This window comes from Onychomys torridus, chromosome 1, assembly GCF_903995425.1.
Source record: "Onychomys torridus chromosome 1, mOncTor1.1, whole genome shotgun sequence".
NCBI lineage: Eukaryota > Metazoa > Chordata > Mammalia > Rodentia > Cricetidae > Onychomys > Onychomys torridus.
The window spans coordinates 99969848-99987577 of NC_050443.1; the positions used below are offsets into that span (position 1 = coordinate 99969848).

General features: G+C 44.2%; 1 protein-coding gene across 1 annotated transcript in view; it reads right to left on the reverse strand.

Annotated features, from left to right (window-relative positions):
- The window catches only part of Cog7 (component of oligomeric golgi complex 7), a 68124-nt gene extending 56198 nt beyond the window's left edge, over positions 1 to 11926 (reverse strand). Inside the window, exons 1-4 of the mRNA XM_036195844.1 lie at positions 11601 to 11926; positions 8451 to 8599; positions 7878 to 7994; positions 1764 to 1932 (exon numbers count right to left, since the gene is read on the reverse strand). Of these exons, the coding sequence (XP_036051737.1) occupies positions 1764 to 1932; positions 7878 to 7994; positions 8451 to 8599; positions 11601 to 11772 (607 nt within the window). The 5' untranslated portion in view covers positions 11773 to 11926. The remainder of the gene's footprint in view (positions 1 to 1763; positions 1933 to 7877; positions 7995 to 8450; positions 8600 to 11600) is intronic.
- Positions 11927 to 17730: the final 5804 nt, after the last annotated feature.

Consider the following 17730-nt stretch of genomic DNA (forward strand, 5'->3'; position numbering starts at 1 on the left):
CAGGCATGTGTCATCACCGCCCGGCTGTATAGACTTAAATTTGCTCAGAGTAGATTATTAGTATCCTTACCACAAAAAGAAAGGGACACTGGCCAGGGGGCTATCGTGCATGCCTTTAATCCCAGCATTCAGAAGGCAGAGGCAGGCAGATTTCTGTGAGTTCGAGGCCAGCCTGGTCTACAAAGTGAGTTCCAGGACAGCCAGGGCTACACAGAGAAACCCTGTCTTGAAAAAATAGAAAGGGACAACTGTGTGTGACGGATGTGCTTCCCTTGATCACAGTAATTACAGGATTATGAAATCAGCATGTTATACACTTAAAATACACACAAATCTTTAAGAGCTGGAAAACTTCTTTTGTTCTCAAAAAGGTCCTTAGTTAATAAAAGAAAATTATATAGTAAAACTGAATACCCTAAAGATTTATGACATACATATGACAATCATTCATATGTGCACACATCTGTATGTTCATGTTTATAATTGTGTAGCTTATTAACACAATTTTCAAAGAAAAAAATGCTGAAGGCTGATGTCAGCATTTCCACGTGACCTAAAACAAACTGAAGAACTAGAGCTCTTAAACCACCCTAAGTGCGTCATTAGAAAAGCACCACTGTTAAGCAAAACTAATGCTGCATCTCAGAAGCCAAGAGGAGAAGGTGTTTTCAGAACAGGAAAGAATGCAGAACAATACCACTGTCAACCATCTATGTTTCAAAGATAAAAAGGCAGGCTGACTCCAGGCTTCCAAGTCTGCTGATGGAACAGCTGCTGGGAACTTGTATAGAACAAGTTCAAGAGGAAGGGACTCAGAAGAGAAGGGCTCACACGACACACGAGTAGCAGGGAATTCAGACCAGAAACAGCATCAGTGCCCTGCACAGTGCACACCCCATGTGTGTCTCAGCGCTTGGGAAGCAGAGGCACTCAGATCACTCACTGGAGGCCAGCCTGGGCTACCTAACAAGTTCCAACTTAGCCAGAGCTACACAGTAGAAACCTGTCTCAAGAAAGAAAAAAAAAAAAGACAGCTCCACTGCTGCCACTTTTTGATTGGCTGACATTTTTGTGGATGAAGTATGTAGGAGTGAAGTGTGTTGATGTCTGCGACTTACTTTGAAGAGAGTCACATGGGGCTAGAAGTGTGGTTTCGAAGTAAAGTGAAGGCTTAGCATGACAAAGCCCTGGTTCTCACCAGGACTCTCCACACACAAGACAAAAATGGGCTGGAGCTGCAGTCTGTGGCAAAGCTGCCAAACCAACAACAATAATGAAAGAGGAAGAAACAGTGAGATGGAGCAACAGGCCTACCATGGAGCAAACGTAAGGTTGGCATGGAGCTTAGTGGCAGAGCACTTGCCAGCGTGGGGAGGTGGCGCAGGAAAACGACAGTGCTGAAATCTAGAGGCTATCTCCACAGTGCCTGTTTCAACTATTCTGTATGCCAGGAAACTGTATAAAATGCTAAAAATATGGAAACACTATGAAGTTACATTTTTCTGCAATCTACATAACTTAATCAACGCAAAATTATTCTAAAGACTCTTTTTTTCTTTTTGGTTTTTTGAGATAGGGTTTCTCTGTGTAGCCCTGGCTTTCTTGTAACATGGTCTATAGACCAGGCTGGCCTCGAACTCACAGAGATCTACCTGCTTCTGCCTTCCGAGCACTGGGATTAAAGGCATGCACCACCACCGCCTGGCAAACAAGCCTTACATTTATACAGAAAGGTACCCACAATTGAAACTGGCCACACTCACCTATAGACTGGGAGGTGAATGCTGCTACAATCTGGGGGCTGGCCAGGGCCTCCAGCCTGTTCTTCAGAGCCTCCAGGTGCACACACTTTTCGGAGTAGTCTGGAGTATCCACAAGCATCATCAAGCTGTTCTGCATACCAGTCAGCTTTGCAGAAATCACAGCTACGTCCTGTAAAAAGACAAAACAGAAGATGCTTATCTTAAGACTCCCAATAACTCAACTGGAATTAGAGGAAATACATTAGAAGACAACTTTTTGGGGCTGGAGAGACGGTTCAGGAGGTAAAGGTGCTTGCCACCTTTACCTGAGTTTGCCCACCATCCTCCCAGTGCCCACACGATGGAAGGGAAGAACTGACTTGCACAAATTGTCCTCTGACAACCACATGTATACCGCTGCACAAGTGCTTGTGTATACACACACACACACACACACACACACACTCATACACAATTCAATTAAAAAAAATTTTTTTTCAGAGGCTGGAGAGATGGCTCAGCAGTTAAGAACACCAGCTGTTCTTCCAGAGGTCTAGAGTTCTATTCCCAGCAACCATATGATGGCCCACAACTATAGTGGGATCTGATGCCCTCTTCTGGCATAAAGTCATATATGCAAATTGAGCACTCATACATAAAATAAACGAATCTTTTAAAAAATTCAGTTAAGGAAATAATTCATAAAAATAAAAACAGCACATAAAAATCATGTTCAACATTATTAGTACCAAAATAAACACAAATTAAAACAAGGACGTGCCATTTTCTTCTAATTGAGAAAGCTTTTGAAAAATTAAAATGGCTATTTTTGATAAGGATGCAAAAAAAAAAAAAACCGGTATCATGTAGGTGTAAGGGCCTTATTAAATAAGAAACACAGAGCCAAATGCAGAGTTAAAAGTCCAAGAGGTCAGAACAGTAGCTAAGAGCTGATACCAAGACAGCCTTCTTAGCCCTCGCTGCCGCTGCTGTCCTTCCCCTCAGAAAGAGGCCTACTTCCTGTGTATCTGTCTTTTTATTGACTTTCTTTTCTGCCTTCTTATTGGTTGTAAACCCAACCACATGACTTCCTCGTCACTGCCTGTCTATACAGACCTCCAGGTCTTCTATGGTTGGTATTGAGATTAAAGGCGTGTGTCGCCATGCTGGCTGTATCCTTGAACACACAGAGATCTGTCATGTGATCAGGGATTAAAAGTGTGCACCACTACCGCCTGGCTTCTGCTATGGCTTGCTATTAGCTCTGACCCCCAGGCAATTTTATTTATTAACATACAAATAAAATCACATTTCAGTACAAATATTTCACCATATTTCACCTTTTCTATTATAATAAAAAAAAGGAAAAAGGTTATAACTAATATAAGAAAAACTATATAGAAAAGTACAATAACTATGTATCATATAACAAGCAATAAATACCTAAACAATGTCTAGTCCATTTGCATTCGACAAATTCAGAGAAAATAATTCCATTATCTATCCTATCTTGATAAGTACAAAATGTACCTGATTCACTTTCTACCCTAACTTATATTACTAACAGAACTATCTTACAACATCTTTCAAATCTATACACTTACAGCTCTTTAGTGAGTTTCTTTTCTGAAATCCTTAACAAGGAAAACTATAACTATAACTATCTAATCTTCAGCTATAACTAACTAATCTTCAACTCAGTGGTTAGGAGGGCTTGTTGTCAGTAGAGGACAAGCTCAGATCCCAGCACCCATCCTGGGAGGCTCACAGCAGGCTCTAACTCAGCTCCAGGTTTCCACCCTACTCACCTGACCTCCTCCATCCACACCCACATACATCCACTCACACAGACACACAGAGATATGTAAATAAAATAAAGTATCTTAACATGTATACTGTCTTACTGGAAGGCAATTTAACAATAGGTCAAGAATCTTAAAGATATCCACAAGAGTAGGGGAAGGGTTGGCAGGAGCACTTGCTGTGCAAGCCTGCCACCCTGAGTTTGATCCTTGGGACCCACAGTGGAAAGACACAACAGACTTCTGAAAGTAGCCCTCTGACCTCCATTTATGAGTGCTGTGGCATGTACACACCAGCACTCACACATATATCATACATGTGCACACATGCATGCCATAAAATAGTAAATAAAAAGGAAGTATTCCCAGGACTAGAGATGCAACTCTGTGGGATAGTGCTTGCCTAGCATGTTGTAGGCCTGGGTTTCATCTCCAGCACTAAAAAAAATAAGAAATCATGTCTTATAACTTGGCATTTTCTTTTCTACAAAATTGTCTTAAAGAAATAATCTGAGGCTGGTCATGATAGCATGCACCTTTAATATCAGCATTCAGGAGACAGAGGCAGGAGGATCTCTGTGAGTTAGAGGCCAGCTTGGTCTATATAATGAGTTATAGACCAACTAGGATTATACAGCAAGACCCCCTGTGCGGTAGATTGAATATAATTGGCCCCCATGATACCTAGGGAGTGACACCATTAGCAGATGTGGCTTTGTTGGAGTAGATATGGCCTTGTTGGAGGAAGTGTGTCACTGTGGGGGCAGGCTTGAGGTTTCCTGTGCTCAGGATACCACCTACTGTCTCAGCTGACTTCCTGCTGCCTGCAAGATGAACTCTCAGCTACTACTCCAGCACGATGATAATGGACTGAACCTCTAAAACTATAAGCAAGCCACTCCAATTAAATGTTTTCCTTTATAAGAGTTGCTGTGGTCATGGTATCTTTTCACAGCAATGGAAACCCTAACTAAGACACTCTGTCTCAAAAACAAAAATAACTAAACTAAAAATAAAAGAATCTGAGGAATTCTGGTGTCTATTGGTGCATGTACATAATGCCAGCACTTGGGAAGTAGATGCAGAAGTATCAAAAGTTCAAGGCCAGCCTGGGCTAACTGAGATCTTGTCTGAAAGACACACACACACACACACACACACACACACACACACACACACACGCACGCACACACACACACAAAGCTAGGACCTGAACAGAGAGAGACACAAAGTTCTCAAAAGAAAGATGAAAATGACTAAGAAATATCTCAAAAGTGTTCATCACCCTTAGTAATTAGGGAAATACAAATCAAAAGAACTTTGAGATTTCATCTCACCCCAGTCAGACAATGGCAAAGGTCAACAAAACAACCAACAACAAATGCTGGAGAGGATGTGGGGAAAAAGAACCTTCATTTACTGTTTATGGGATTGTAAACTGCTGTAGCCATTATGGAAATCAGTGCAGAGAATTCTCAAAAAGCTAAAACCAAATTGACCACACAACTTAGCTATACCATTCCTTGGCATAATGCCCAAAAGATTTGGTATCCTGTTCCACAGATATTTGCTCAGCCATGTTCATTGATGCTATAGTCACAGCAGACAAGAAATGGAATAACCTAAATGTCCTTCAATTTACGAATGGATAATGAAAATGTGGTACATATAAACTATGGAATACTATTCAGCTGTAAAGAATAATGAAATCATGAACTTTGCAAGTAAATGGGTGAAACTAGAAAAGATCATAATGAGTGAGGTAACTATGACCCAGAAAGACAAACACCTCATGTTCTTTCTTACTGGAAGTTCCTAGCAACAAATCTTCAAATGTGAGTATATATCCTGGAGTAACTGCAGAAATCAGGAAAGTAAAAAGGGACCATTGGGAGTGGTGGGGATGGAGATAGAGAGGGGAATAGCAGAGTTCAGTGATCTGAAGGGGAGATGGGAAAAGGGGGCTCTAGTTAAGGAAGGGGGGAAGATAAATATAGAAGGACGGAGAAGAGTAAAATAACAGTAAGGATGTCTGAAAAGCCATAAGGAACCAAACTATTAACCATCTACCTAAAAGTACCATAATATACACAGGTAGGTGTGTGTGTGTGTGTGTGTGTGTGTGTGTGTGTGTGTGTGTGTGCGCGCGCGCACGCGCATAGAGAAAGATTAAATAAAACTGTCCCATCTGTGCTGACAATTCTCCTTCCCAGAACCTTAGATCATCTAACAAAATCCCCAACACCAGGCATCAAAGGCCATCCTTAGTTGTTATGTCAGGGTTAGAGGTTACTGCTGTTGCTCTTGGCTACCCCCCAGTGGTGGAAAGTAAGTTCCTATTGCTCAAGACACCATGTACTTCAGACACAGGGCCCAGAGACCGCTGAGCTGGACCTGACCTGAACTAGCTCTCATGGTACTGGAAGATACCATGCAAGTTTCCAGGAGAGGAAGCAAGAAACATCCAGTTATGACACCTGTGAACCACAACAATCAGCCTGGCATGGTAACCCTGAGGGGGCAGTAGCAGCCAGAATACACTGGTGGTAAGCAGCACCTCTCAAGACCCACTCAACAGGAGGGATAACATGCCTGGTCCTGGAAACCTAGCCAGCTACCCAGGGCTAGGAAACATGGGTCTTTGAGGAGAACCTACAACCACCACTTCACTAAACCATAATCCCTAACTACACTCTAAATATTGGTCCTTGTACCCACAGATCAGTGTATGCAGAGGGCAAAAAAGCCCATGCACACAGATAAGCACTGGAGAAGCCAAAGAAAGGAAACCATACAGCTGACTTCCTCAAAGGGAGAAGATAGTTGACTGTTTTTCCCAGAATGCTAGGGGGAAATGTAGTTTACAACCTGGTAATCCGTTGCTCTGTTGGGCCAGGCCCTGCCCATACTCCCAGAATATTATGTTTGTTTATCCCAGACTTTTCCCCCTAACACCTTGAGCGTTTTGGCCATGAAACTCATCCTGTGAGAGATGTCATTTGTACTTTACTTCTATGTCATCTTAGGGCAGGCACTGTGTCTACCCGTCATTCTCCCAATACCCTTACCTTGAGCACTGCTTCTAAGTCAACAAGAATCTATCTTACAGCCACATGGACGCTGTAAAGGGCTTCAGTGTGAACATGCCTTAAGCTTTGCCATACTCACAGGACTGAATTCATTGTTATCTGAATACTTTTTTCAAAACTGTGCTGTGCTTAAATATGGCTAAAGTAAAATGATCTGGGTCAGACTCCAAGAAGTATTGGTCTGCCAGGTGGTGGTGGTGGTGGTGGTGGCGGCGGCGGCGGCGCATGCCTTTAATCCCAGCAGGCAGATCTTTGTGTGTTCTAGGCCAGCCTAGTCTACAGAGCTAGTCCAGGACAAGCTCCAAAAGCTACAGAGAAACCCTGTCTTGAAAAACCAAACCAAAACAAAACAAAAGAAGTCTTGGTCCAGCACTGGTTATCAAAATCAGGCTGATCCAAGTTCCATTCTTTGTGGTGATATATTGTTTGTAATCTAGAAAATAAAGCCTGCCTGAAGATCAGAGGACAAAGCCAGTCACAGAGTTAGCCATAGAGGTCAGGCAGTGGTGGCACACACCTTTAATCCTAGCACTTGGGAGGCAGAGGCAGAGATCCCTTCGGATTTCTGTGAGTTCAAGGCCACACCTGGGCTACATGAGATTAATCCAGTCTAAGAGAACCAGCTAGGCAGTGGTGGCACACACCTTTAATTCCAGCACTTGGGATCACACACCTTTAATCCTAGCACTAGGAAGGTTGAGACTGGAAGTGATATGGCTGGACAGTGAAAGGAATATAAGGCGGGAGGAGACAGGAACTCTGGCTCTTTCAGACTGAGGAGTTGGTGAGGTAAGATAAGAGGTGGTGGCTGTGGCTTGCTCTGCTTCCCTGATCTTTCAGCTTTTACCCTGATATCTGGCTCTGAGTTTTTTTGTTTTGTTTTGTTTTTCTGAGTTTTTATTATAAGACCATTTAGGATTCGTGCAACAATTCTTACCTCACCCTGATCATAGGTCCCTGCTATAAAGCCTGCATGGTTGTTCAGATTAGTTCAGACAGAGAGCTTGTGACCACAACTGATACTACCAGGAGCCTACAAATGTCCCCATTTTACAGATGGAAACAAAGATCAAGAACTATAGTCTAAACACAGATAAGTGTAGTCCTCACCCCTCATCAAGGAAACTTCTCTTCACAACAGACAGAGACCACTACAGACAACCAACAGCTACCTCACTTGCTTTCCCCAAACCCCAAGTTCTTCCCTAAATGCCTGGAACAGTGTGCTCTGTAAAGGAACATACTTGAGTTTTGAAGGTCTCCTCAATATCAGCACTCAGTGTGCTCCACTTATCAGCTTCCTGGAGAGATTCTGCAGCAAGCTGCATCCTGGACTTCACCTGGTCAAGCTCTACCAGCACCTGAAAGAGAAAGTGTGCACAATTCAGTGACAGTCCTCTTTTCTCCACCTTTGGTGACCTGAAACAGTGTTTTATGAGTGTTCTTCACTATAGCTTATTATTATTATTATTATTATTATTATTATTGTTATTGTTATTATTATTATTATTATTAATGCCCTCTTCTTTCTGCATGTATGCCTGCACGTCAGAAGACGGCATCAGATCCCATTATAGATGGTTGTGAGCCACCATGTGGTGGCAGGGAATTGAACTCAGGACCTCTGGAAGAGCAGCCAGTGCTTTTAACTGCTGAGCCATCTCTCCAGCCTCACCTAGCTAATTTGGCTGAAAAGACAAGCTAGATGAAAAGGAGGCCTGAGAGCCAGGTAGAGTTCTGAGTTCTAAACCTCCTGTGAACGAGAGCATCTGCCAAATAGGAGAACCCACATCAAAGACAGAAGCCAAACAAAGTACCTGCATTGACTGTGACGTGTCCTGCTCAAATTTTTTAATGTCCTCTTTGACAAGAATCATTTGTTCTTTCAGAAAAGACGCCTCCTGCTTCAGGGCTTCCACATCACGGAGCACTTTGGGCATGTTTTGAAGGGCCTGGAGACTTGTTTCTGCAGCAAAAATTCAAGAATGGCAATGTGTACAAGTGGTGGAAACTGGAGCTGGTACGGTGGGAAATTATCACACATGTGAGGACAGGAAGGACACTTTCCCTACAACATTACCAATCAGCTTTGAGAACCTGCAGGGACTGTGGGGCAAAACAGGGATCAGTGAGGTGACCTCAACCAGGACCATGTCCTCAGTAGAATGAGTGAAACTGTGTGCTTCAGAAACAAGCAATCAACATCAGCCTGACCCAAGGCCAACAGAAAGAATGAAGGACACAGGTATGATAGTGTAAGCCTGTAATCCCAACCCTTAGGAAGCTGAGGCAGGAGGATGACTGTGAAAAGTGGTAGTGGCTCCATGACTAAGAACAATTATGCTCTACCAGAGAACGGAATATGGATGGGGCCCATAACTCTAGCTCCAAAGGACCTGAAGCTCCCCTCGTGGCCTCTGTGGGTACCTGCACACCTACACACACACATGCACATAAAAGAAAATAAATCTTAAAACAAAACCCAAGAGCTGGGGCTGTAGCTCAGTGGCAACACACTTGTCAAGTATTATGTGAGTTTAGTTCCCATCTGTTTGCCATGGTCTTTTTTTCTTGTTTTTGTATTTTTATTTTGTTGGACTTTTTCTGGGACACTTTTCCTCTAATTCCAACCTTTTCAAGAATATACTCAGTTTTCCTAATTATATAAAGAAGAATTCTAAAACGCTTCCTGAGAGTTGGGATTACAGGCCCACACTACCACACCTGTGGCTACCACACCTGTGCCCTTCGTTCTTTCTTGTAGCCTGTTGGTTTTGGGTCAGGTTGATGTTGATGGCCTGCTTCCTGCTTCCGAAGAACACAGTTTTATTCATCACTCTATGCAGGACATGGTCCTAGCTGAGATCATCTCATAGACCTCCGCTTTATCACACATTCCCTCCAACTTTAAAGGACTACTTGGCTTCAGCATAGGGGAAAGGTGTATTTATCAAGTGACCTTCAAATCTGCTTTTGTTTTTACTCTTCAATGAACTGGGTTGAGGATACCTTTAATAGATGTTCCTCCAAAATAAGTTGCTGCTACAAGTCTCTGCTGACTCAAGACCATCAGTGATGCTGCAAATGGACATTTTAACTATCTAAGAGCATTCGAGATGAGAGACTAGGAACTCTAACCATTCGAGCTTCTGAGTGTCTGGTGTGCTCAGAATCTGGGAAGAGTCTTCAAAGCGGAACTGAGGGCAGGGGACAGGGACATGCTTGAGCTACCAATGAAGCAATCCTGTCTCATGTTTACACATGTATTAAGGGGAAACTTCTGGAAATGCACAAGGTGAATGCCAGCTCCCTGGGTGCTGTGATTGTCATACTTATGAACATAAAAACAGAACCATACACAAACCCTGGGTGCTTTTACAAATTTGGGAACCAATGAGGATGTATGTACATAACATGGCCCTGGCTGCTGCACTTTGAGCCTATTGCAACAGACTAGAGACATGAACACCATGGTCTCCAGTTAACCCGGGTCCTGAGCATGCTTTAACATCATCTAGCCTGTCATCTGGTAGATGTGAGACAGGGTTCAAGATCTGCATTTCTAACACCTCTGAACACAAGGATGTGGCTCCCAAGAGCCCCTGCTCCCACACTCAGACTGAGGGAAAGCATACCCTGGAAACTGAACTGCAGCACCATAACCCAGGCTAGGTGGCACTGTGTAGTCTGCACAGTGAAATGGCAAGGAGGGGCACTGATTCATGCCCATATCCTCTCTCTCTCTCTCTGGACACATGTCCATCCATATATTCTCACTCTCTCTCTCTCTCTCTTTTTCTCTCTCTCTCTAATACACACAAATAAATAAATGTAATTTTAAATTTTAAAAATGGTCATAAATCTGCAAGGCATAGTGACTCAGACCTACAATCCCAGACACTCAAGCTGCTGAGGCAAGATCAAAAAGTCAAGACTTACCTGGGACACAGAGTGAGGTCAAGGCCAGCCTGGGCACCTTAGTAAGACTGCCACAAAATAACATGCAAGGACTTCTCACACACACACACACACACACACACACACACACACACACACACACAGAGTAAAAGTGTCTTCATTCAGGATGACCCATCTTCCTCATACTACAATGGATCTGTGTCCTTCCCATCTACTGCTAAATACTAGGATCAGCTAACTATTTAACACTCTCAAAAGTGCGTCCTTATGCCAGACATGATGGAACAAATCTATAATCCCAGGACTTGGGAGTCAAAGGTCACCCTACACTATACAGCAAGTTCAAGGCCAGTATAGGCCACATGAGACCTATCTACCCCACAACTCCCCAAAGGACATTTTTCTTTTTTTTTTTTTTTTTTTTTTGGTTTTTCGAGACAGGGTTTCTTTCTGTAGCTTTGGAGCCTGTCCTGCACTAGCTCTGTAAACTAGGCTGCCCTCAAACTCACAGAGATCTATCTCCCGAGTGCTGGGATTACAGGCCTGCGCCACCACCGCCCGGCGGACTTTTTTCAAGATTTATGTTTTAGGGCTGGAGAGATGGCTCAGAGATTAAGAGCATCATCTGCCCTTCCAGAAGTCCTGAGTTCAATTCTCAGCAACCACTGTCTCATAAGAAGAAAACAGAGTGTGTGTGTGTTGGGGGAGGGGGGGGCGGTGTCTGTGTATGCGCGCCCGTTCTGGTATAGCCCAGGCTGGCCTCAAACTCACTTTGCAACCAAAGCTAGCCTTGAATTCCTGATCCTCCACCACCACCTCCCCAGTGCTAAAATTACAGGTAGCTGCCACCAAGCCCAACTTTTTTCTTTTTTTTTTTTTTAGGTTTCAAAGGAAATGTTACGGCTTCACCACAGGTGACTACCAAAGACCAAACCTAACTCAAGACTGCCGCAGGGCCCGCTTTCCCACCAAAGGAGAGGCTTGGCCCCTGGGCGGGGTCCTGCAGTCGGGCACTCAGGGTGGGTCAGGTGGGCGTCTGCGCGGCTCACCCTCCACGGCGTGGTTCACCTCCTGGATGAACAGCTGCAGCTTCATCACCAGGGTGGCTGCGTGGCCGTCCGCCTTCCCCGCCGCCGCCCCGTCTTTGGGGCTGGCTCTGAAGGCGGCATTGATCCAGTCCTTCACGTCGAAGTCGTCGGCCAGGAACTTGGAGAAGTCCATGGCGCGCGCGGCCGGGCCTCCGAGCTGGCGCCGGGCGACACAGCCTTCGGGGCTGCAGCCGGAACCCACCGCGCCGCGACGAGCCGCCCCGTCAGCGCGCACTCGAGGAGGCCGATGTCCCTCGTCGCGTGCCGTACCTCTTCCGGAAGTCAGCGCCCGTTACCGTGGCGACCGCTCGCGCTATCCTAGGAAGTACAACAGTCCTTTTTCAGCTAACATTTTCCGAGCAGTAAACTGCTTCCTTGAAAATCGTCCCGTGCGTCTGCGGGTCTAGCCCCTAAGTCCCCATGAGGACTATGACTCTCCTAGCGTGTGACGAAGGACTGAGGCGGTAGGCAACTGGTTCAGCCGCCGAGCTAGGAAGTGGCTCTGTTGGGCCGGCGGAGTAAAGGGACTTGCCACCGTGCCTGAGTACCTGAGTTCGACTCCCGGGACCCGCGAGTGGAAGGTGAGACCTGACACCCGCAAGTTGTCCTCAACACATACACACATTCCTCTAAATAAATAATAAAAGGAAATTGGCAGCCAGGCGTTCTAGCCATAGTTGCTTCCTGTTCGTTACTGAACTATCCTATCCGAGAAAGTACCAGTCTTTACACCCCTGTTTCTTCTAACCTAGAACAACTTGACGCCTGGCAGAGCAGCCGAGAGACATAAACTCAGTTAGCTATGAGTAATGTTGCTACTTTTCCATTCTCACTCAATACATACAGCAGTTTGCCTTTTACTTTTATGTGGATAAGTGTTTTGCCTGTATGTATGTCTGTGAACCACTTGCGGGCCTGGTGCCTGCAGAGGCCAGACGAGGATGAGGAATCTGGAAATGGAATTTTACCCGTGGTTATGGGTGCTGGGGGTCGAAGGCAGGAGTCCTCTAGAAGAGTAGTCAGTACGCTTAACTGCCGAGTCATGTCTCCAGCCCTTCATAATCTCTTAAATTTCTATAGAATTGATAAAGGTATCACCTCTTTATTTCTGATTTAATTTTAATAATCTTCATAAAGCCAACTGTTCCTTCAATTTTTCCATTTCTTCCATCCATTTCTTCACTAATCAGTTTCCTTTTTTCCTTCTGCCTCTGAGTTTGTTTGCTTTTATCTAGTATAGAAAAGTAGTTTGGTGTTTTTTGTTGTTGTTTTTTGATTGTTTTGTTTTTTTATAGTCCTTCCAGCCTGGAATTCAAAGGCAGTCCTGACTGAGCCTCCCAGGTGCTGGGATTCCTGGCTTGAGCCATCATACCATGTTCTGGTGTTGATTTCTAACTTAGTTCCATGTATTTGAAAAACATGCTTGGTATGACTTAAACCACTCTAGATGTGCAGAGACTTGTGATGGCCTGCGTTAACATTAGTCTGTCATGGAGAAAGTGCTATGTTCATTTGAAAATGTGTACAGCATGAAGAATATGGCGTGGAAAAAAAAAAGGATTCAGTGAAAGATAACAAGCAAAGGAAGCCAGAAGCAGGAGGACAAAGGCCCATGTGTTCTCTCACTTTGGGATCTAAATTTTATATAAATACCTAAAACCATATCAGACCTGAAAGCAGAAGGGAGACAGAGGAGGAAGAAAGGAGAATGGAAGGGGGGCGGGACCAAGAGGAGGGTATTCAGAGGGAATATACTTAAAGTACACAGGACAGTTGAAATGAACTGTCTTTATGAAACCCAGCACTATGTATAATGAACATTCACTATGAAGAGGAGGAAGAAAACAGCATGTCTAACCGAGTGTGGTGATGCATGCCCGTAATCCCAGCACTAAAGAAGCAGAAACAGGATTGCCTTGAGTTTGAGGCCATTCAGGACAATATAGCAAGACCCTGTCTCCTAAAAACCAACTAAAAACAAACCAAACAGCAAAATATATATATCTATATCTGCAGACATTGGGTAAGTGTTCCGTATACTTTAGTAAATGTGGGGATTAGTGCTCTTCAAAACTCTTGTCCTTGCTCATCTTCTGGGTTGTCCCACCAATTATTGAAAGACTTTAAATCTCAAACTCATTATTGTTAGCCAGATGCAGTGGCACACACCTTTAATTCCAGCACCCAGGAGGCAGAGGCAGATCAGTCTCTGTGAGTTCAAGGCCAGCCTGGTTCACACTTTGAGTTCCAGAACAGTCAGGGCTATGTAGAGAGAGAGACCCCCATCTCAAAAACCAAAACAGAATGAAATTTGGATTGTACTGCCTATTTTTCTGTCCAGCTGTATCTATTTTTTGCTTCAGGTTCTTCAGGGCTCTGATATTAGGTATATGCACTTGTAACTTATTTTGCTGCAGTATTTACCTAATATCAAATATACCTTTATCTCTAGTAATGTCTTAAAGCCCATTCTCTCTCTTTTTTTTTTTAAATTTCATTTTTGTTTGATTTCTTCAAGACAGGATTTCTCTGTGTAGCCTTGGTTTTCCTCTATAGACCAGGCTAGCCTCAAAGCCTATTTTCTAGCTTACCTGGGCTAAATTTTTTTAGTATATTTCCCTTGTTATGTGTCCACTGGTGTCACTGAGGTTCAGGCTATTTTTTATGGTTTTTTTTCCCCTCTTTAGATTCATTTTATAATTTTTAAATTATGTGTATCTCTGTGTGTGTTTGGTCACTTGTGAATGGATGTACCCAAAGTCCAGAAAATGACATCGGATTCCCTAGAGCTGGAGTTAGGCAGCTGTAAACCACCAAATATGGATGCTAGGAATCAAACCTAGATTCTCTGAAAGAGCAGCATGTGCTCTCAACTGCTGTTGCTGTTTCTTTATATAGCATTCCACATTCACAAAGCTTTGATCCTTTCAAAGGATCCTTGTGTTCGTGGGTATGGTTAGTGATGTCAGCTTGACAGGATCTAAAATCAGTTAGGAGATAGGCCTCTGGGCATGACTGTGAGGGATACCCCCCTCCCCAGATAGGGTTTCTCTGTGTGTCAGCCCTAGCTGTCCTGGAACTTGCTTTGCAGACCAAGCTGGCCTTGGACTCCCAGAGATCTGCCTGCCTTTGCCTCCTGAGTACTGGGATTAAAGACATTCACCACCACGCAGGACTCATGGTAGACTCTTATTACTTGTGTAAGTATTTGTGTGTATGAACAAGGGTGTGCAGACACCGTGGAACCTGTGTGGAAGGTGGAGGTATGCCTCAGGTAATGGTCCTTGCTTCTACCTTGAGATGGGAATCTCTGTTGTTTTCCACTTTGTGTACTACTAGGTTAGCAGCCCAAGAACTCCCAGGAATTCTCCAGTCTCAGTTCTCCTTAGTAGCACTGGGATTTCAGATGCTCCTTCCAAGAGTTTTTCATGAGTTCTGGGGACAAACACAGGTCCGCACACTGGCACAGCAAACACTTTTACTTACTGACATCTCTCCAGCCTGTGTGTGTGTGTGTGCATGTGTGTGCACACAAGGTCTCGTGTTATCCAAACCGGTACTTCCGCTCTTCCTGCATCTGTCTCTCTACTGCTGAGATTACTTACAGACTTGCACCACCTCAGCAGCTTGTGCTGCCATTACCACTGTTCAAGGAAAACCCAAATGGAGAAGAGAGTTAAGCCACTAGAGCTTTGTGTTTTCCCATTATCACATCAGGTTCTAACTCTAACAAGTACAGAGGGTACAGTCAGGCTGTGGAGGAACTGGAGAGCAGCAGGCACCACCAGTCAGCTGGCTACAGAAACCTCTCAGATGAGGTTGCCTGGCCAAAGAGTACCAACTGTAACTAGTAGTTTGCTGATGTCGTTAAAACTTCAAGAACTGTTAACTAGACCTTAAAAAGTAGATTACAAAGAAAACGTATTTATTCGTAGTGTGTGGAAGTCAGAGGACAACTTGAAGAAGTCACTCTCTCCTTCCTCCTTGTGTCCCTGGAATCAAACCCAGGGAGTCAGGCTTGGCAACAAGTGCCTGCACTTCACTTGCTGCGCTATCTGGAGGCCCTGAACTAGATTTTAAACATTGTTACCAATTAAGACTATAAAGAGCTGGGCGATGGCGGTGGCGGTGGCGGTGGCAGTGGCGGTGGCGCACGCCTGTAATCCCAGCACTCGGGAGGCAGAGGCAGGCAGATCTCTGTGAGTTCAAGGCCAGCCTGGGCTACAGAGTGAGATCCAGGACAGGTTCCAAAGCTACACAGAGAACTTGTGTCAAAAAAAAAAAAAAAAAAAAAAAGACTATAGTGAGCTAGCTGTGGTGACATATGCCTGTAATCCCAGCACTTGGGAGGTGGAGGCAGGAGAATTAGGAATGCAAAGCCAACCTAGATAAAGTGGTTTGCTCAAGACGTGCATGTGAGAAAGAACTAAATGTAATTCTCATGCAGGGCCTACAAACAAGATGGTGTGCAGGGGAGTGGGGGCAGCTGTCGGGAGAGGGGAAAGAAAGCAACTGGACGCTCTTTCAGCATGACATGCCTGATTTACAACTCGGGTGAAGGAAAAGAATGGGCCATCCTTTGCTCTCAGTGACAGAAACTGTAACAGTACTTTCTGCCAGCTTCCTAGTGTCAAATCAATCTGCTTAAGTATTCCTAGTGTCTCTGAAAAGCCAATGAGGGAACCTCTACCCTGTGTGTGGGTGTGCACATGTGTGCCCGGGCCTGTGAGGCCAGGGACAAACTTCCTGTGGCATTCCTCAGATGCCAGCCACCTTGCTTTTCCAGACAGGATCTCTCACAGGGGATTACATTAGGCTGACTGGCCATCAAGTGCCAGGGATTGTCTCTCTGCCAGTGCTTGCCACCACACCCAGCTTTTTTATAAATAGGTCCTAGGAATTGAACTCAGGGCCTCACTCTTGAATAGCAAACACTTTAGTAAGTCACCCCACAGCCCAGAATTGTCACCTTTCATATTTTAATTTTGAATCATATTGAATACCTGTCAAAACAGTGACACTGAACATAAGAAATACGGCTTTATTTAATTTAGAATAATTTAGAAATTTCAGTAAATGGAGATAAACTTGAAAAGAAACCTACCTGGAATTTCAAGACCCAACCACGGCCAGTTATATGTATATATAAATATCTGAGAGAATTGTTTTGTGTAAAGCTAAGCCAGGGGATAGGAATGTAGCTCAGTTTTATAACAACTTGACATAGCTAATCACCTGAGAGGTAGGAACGGCTGTTAAGAAAATGCCTCTATAAGATCAGGTATATGAAAATATGTAGGGCATTTTCTAAACTGGTGATTGACAGGGAGGACCCAGCCCACGATGGGTGGTGTAATCCCTGGGGTGGTGGTCCTGGCTTCTCTAAGAAAGCAAGTTGAGCAAGCCAGTAAGTGGTCTCTCATCAGCTCCTACCTCCAATTTCCTGTCCTAATTTCCATGGATAATGAAGAGTGCCATGGAAGTGTAAGCAGAATAAGTAAACTGTTGCCTCTCCAAGTTTTTTTTTGTGTGTGTGTTGTTTCTCTTTTTTTTTTTAATTTATGTATATTTTTTAGCTATGGGTATTCTGTCTGCATGTATGCCTGTAGGCCAGAAGAGGGCATTAGATCCCATTATAGATGGTTGTGATGTGGTTGCTGGAAGTTGAACTCAGAACCTCTGGAAGAGCAGCCAGTGCTCCTAACTACTGAGCCATCTTCCCATCCCCAGCCCCATACATTTGACGGCCAACACTACAAAGAAAAATAACCTGAGTTTTCTGTTTTTTTGTTTTTTCAAGACAAGGTTTCTCTGTGTAGCCTTGGCTGTCTCAAACTCACAGAGATCCATCTGCCTCTGCCTCCTAAGTGCTGGGCTTAAAGGCATGCACCACCACCTCCCGGCCCTGCATTTTTCATTTAGCAATAGTTTGGAAGCAGTGTTCTCCCACAACAGAGGGAAGACTGCTTGCTAACTTCCTACCACACTACCCAATCTTTCCTTCCTTGGTAACTAGACCCCAATTTTATGTTGTGCTCCACTGCATACAAAATTCATATTTTTCCAGTGTGCTTTGCAGCTAGGTGTGGCC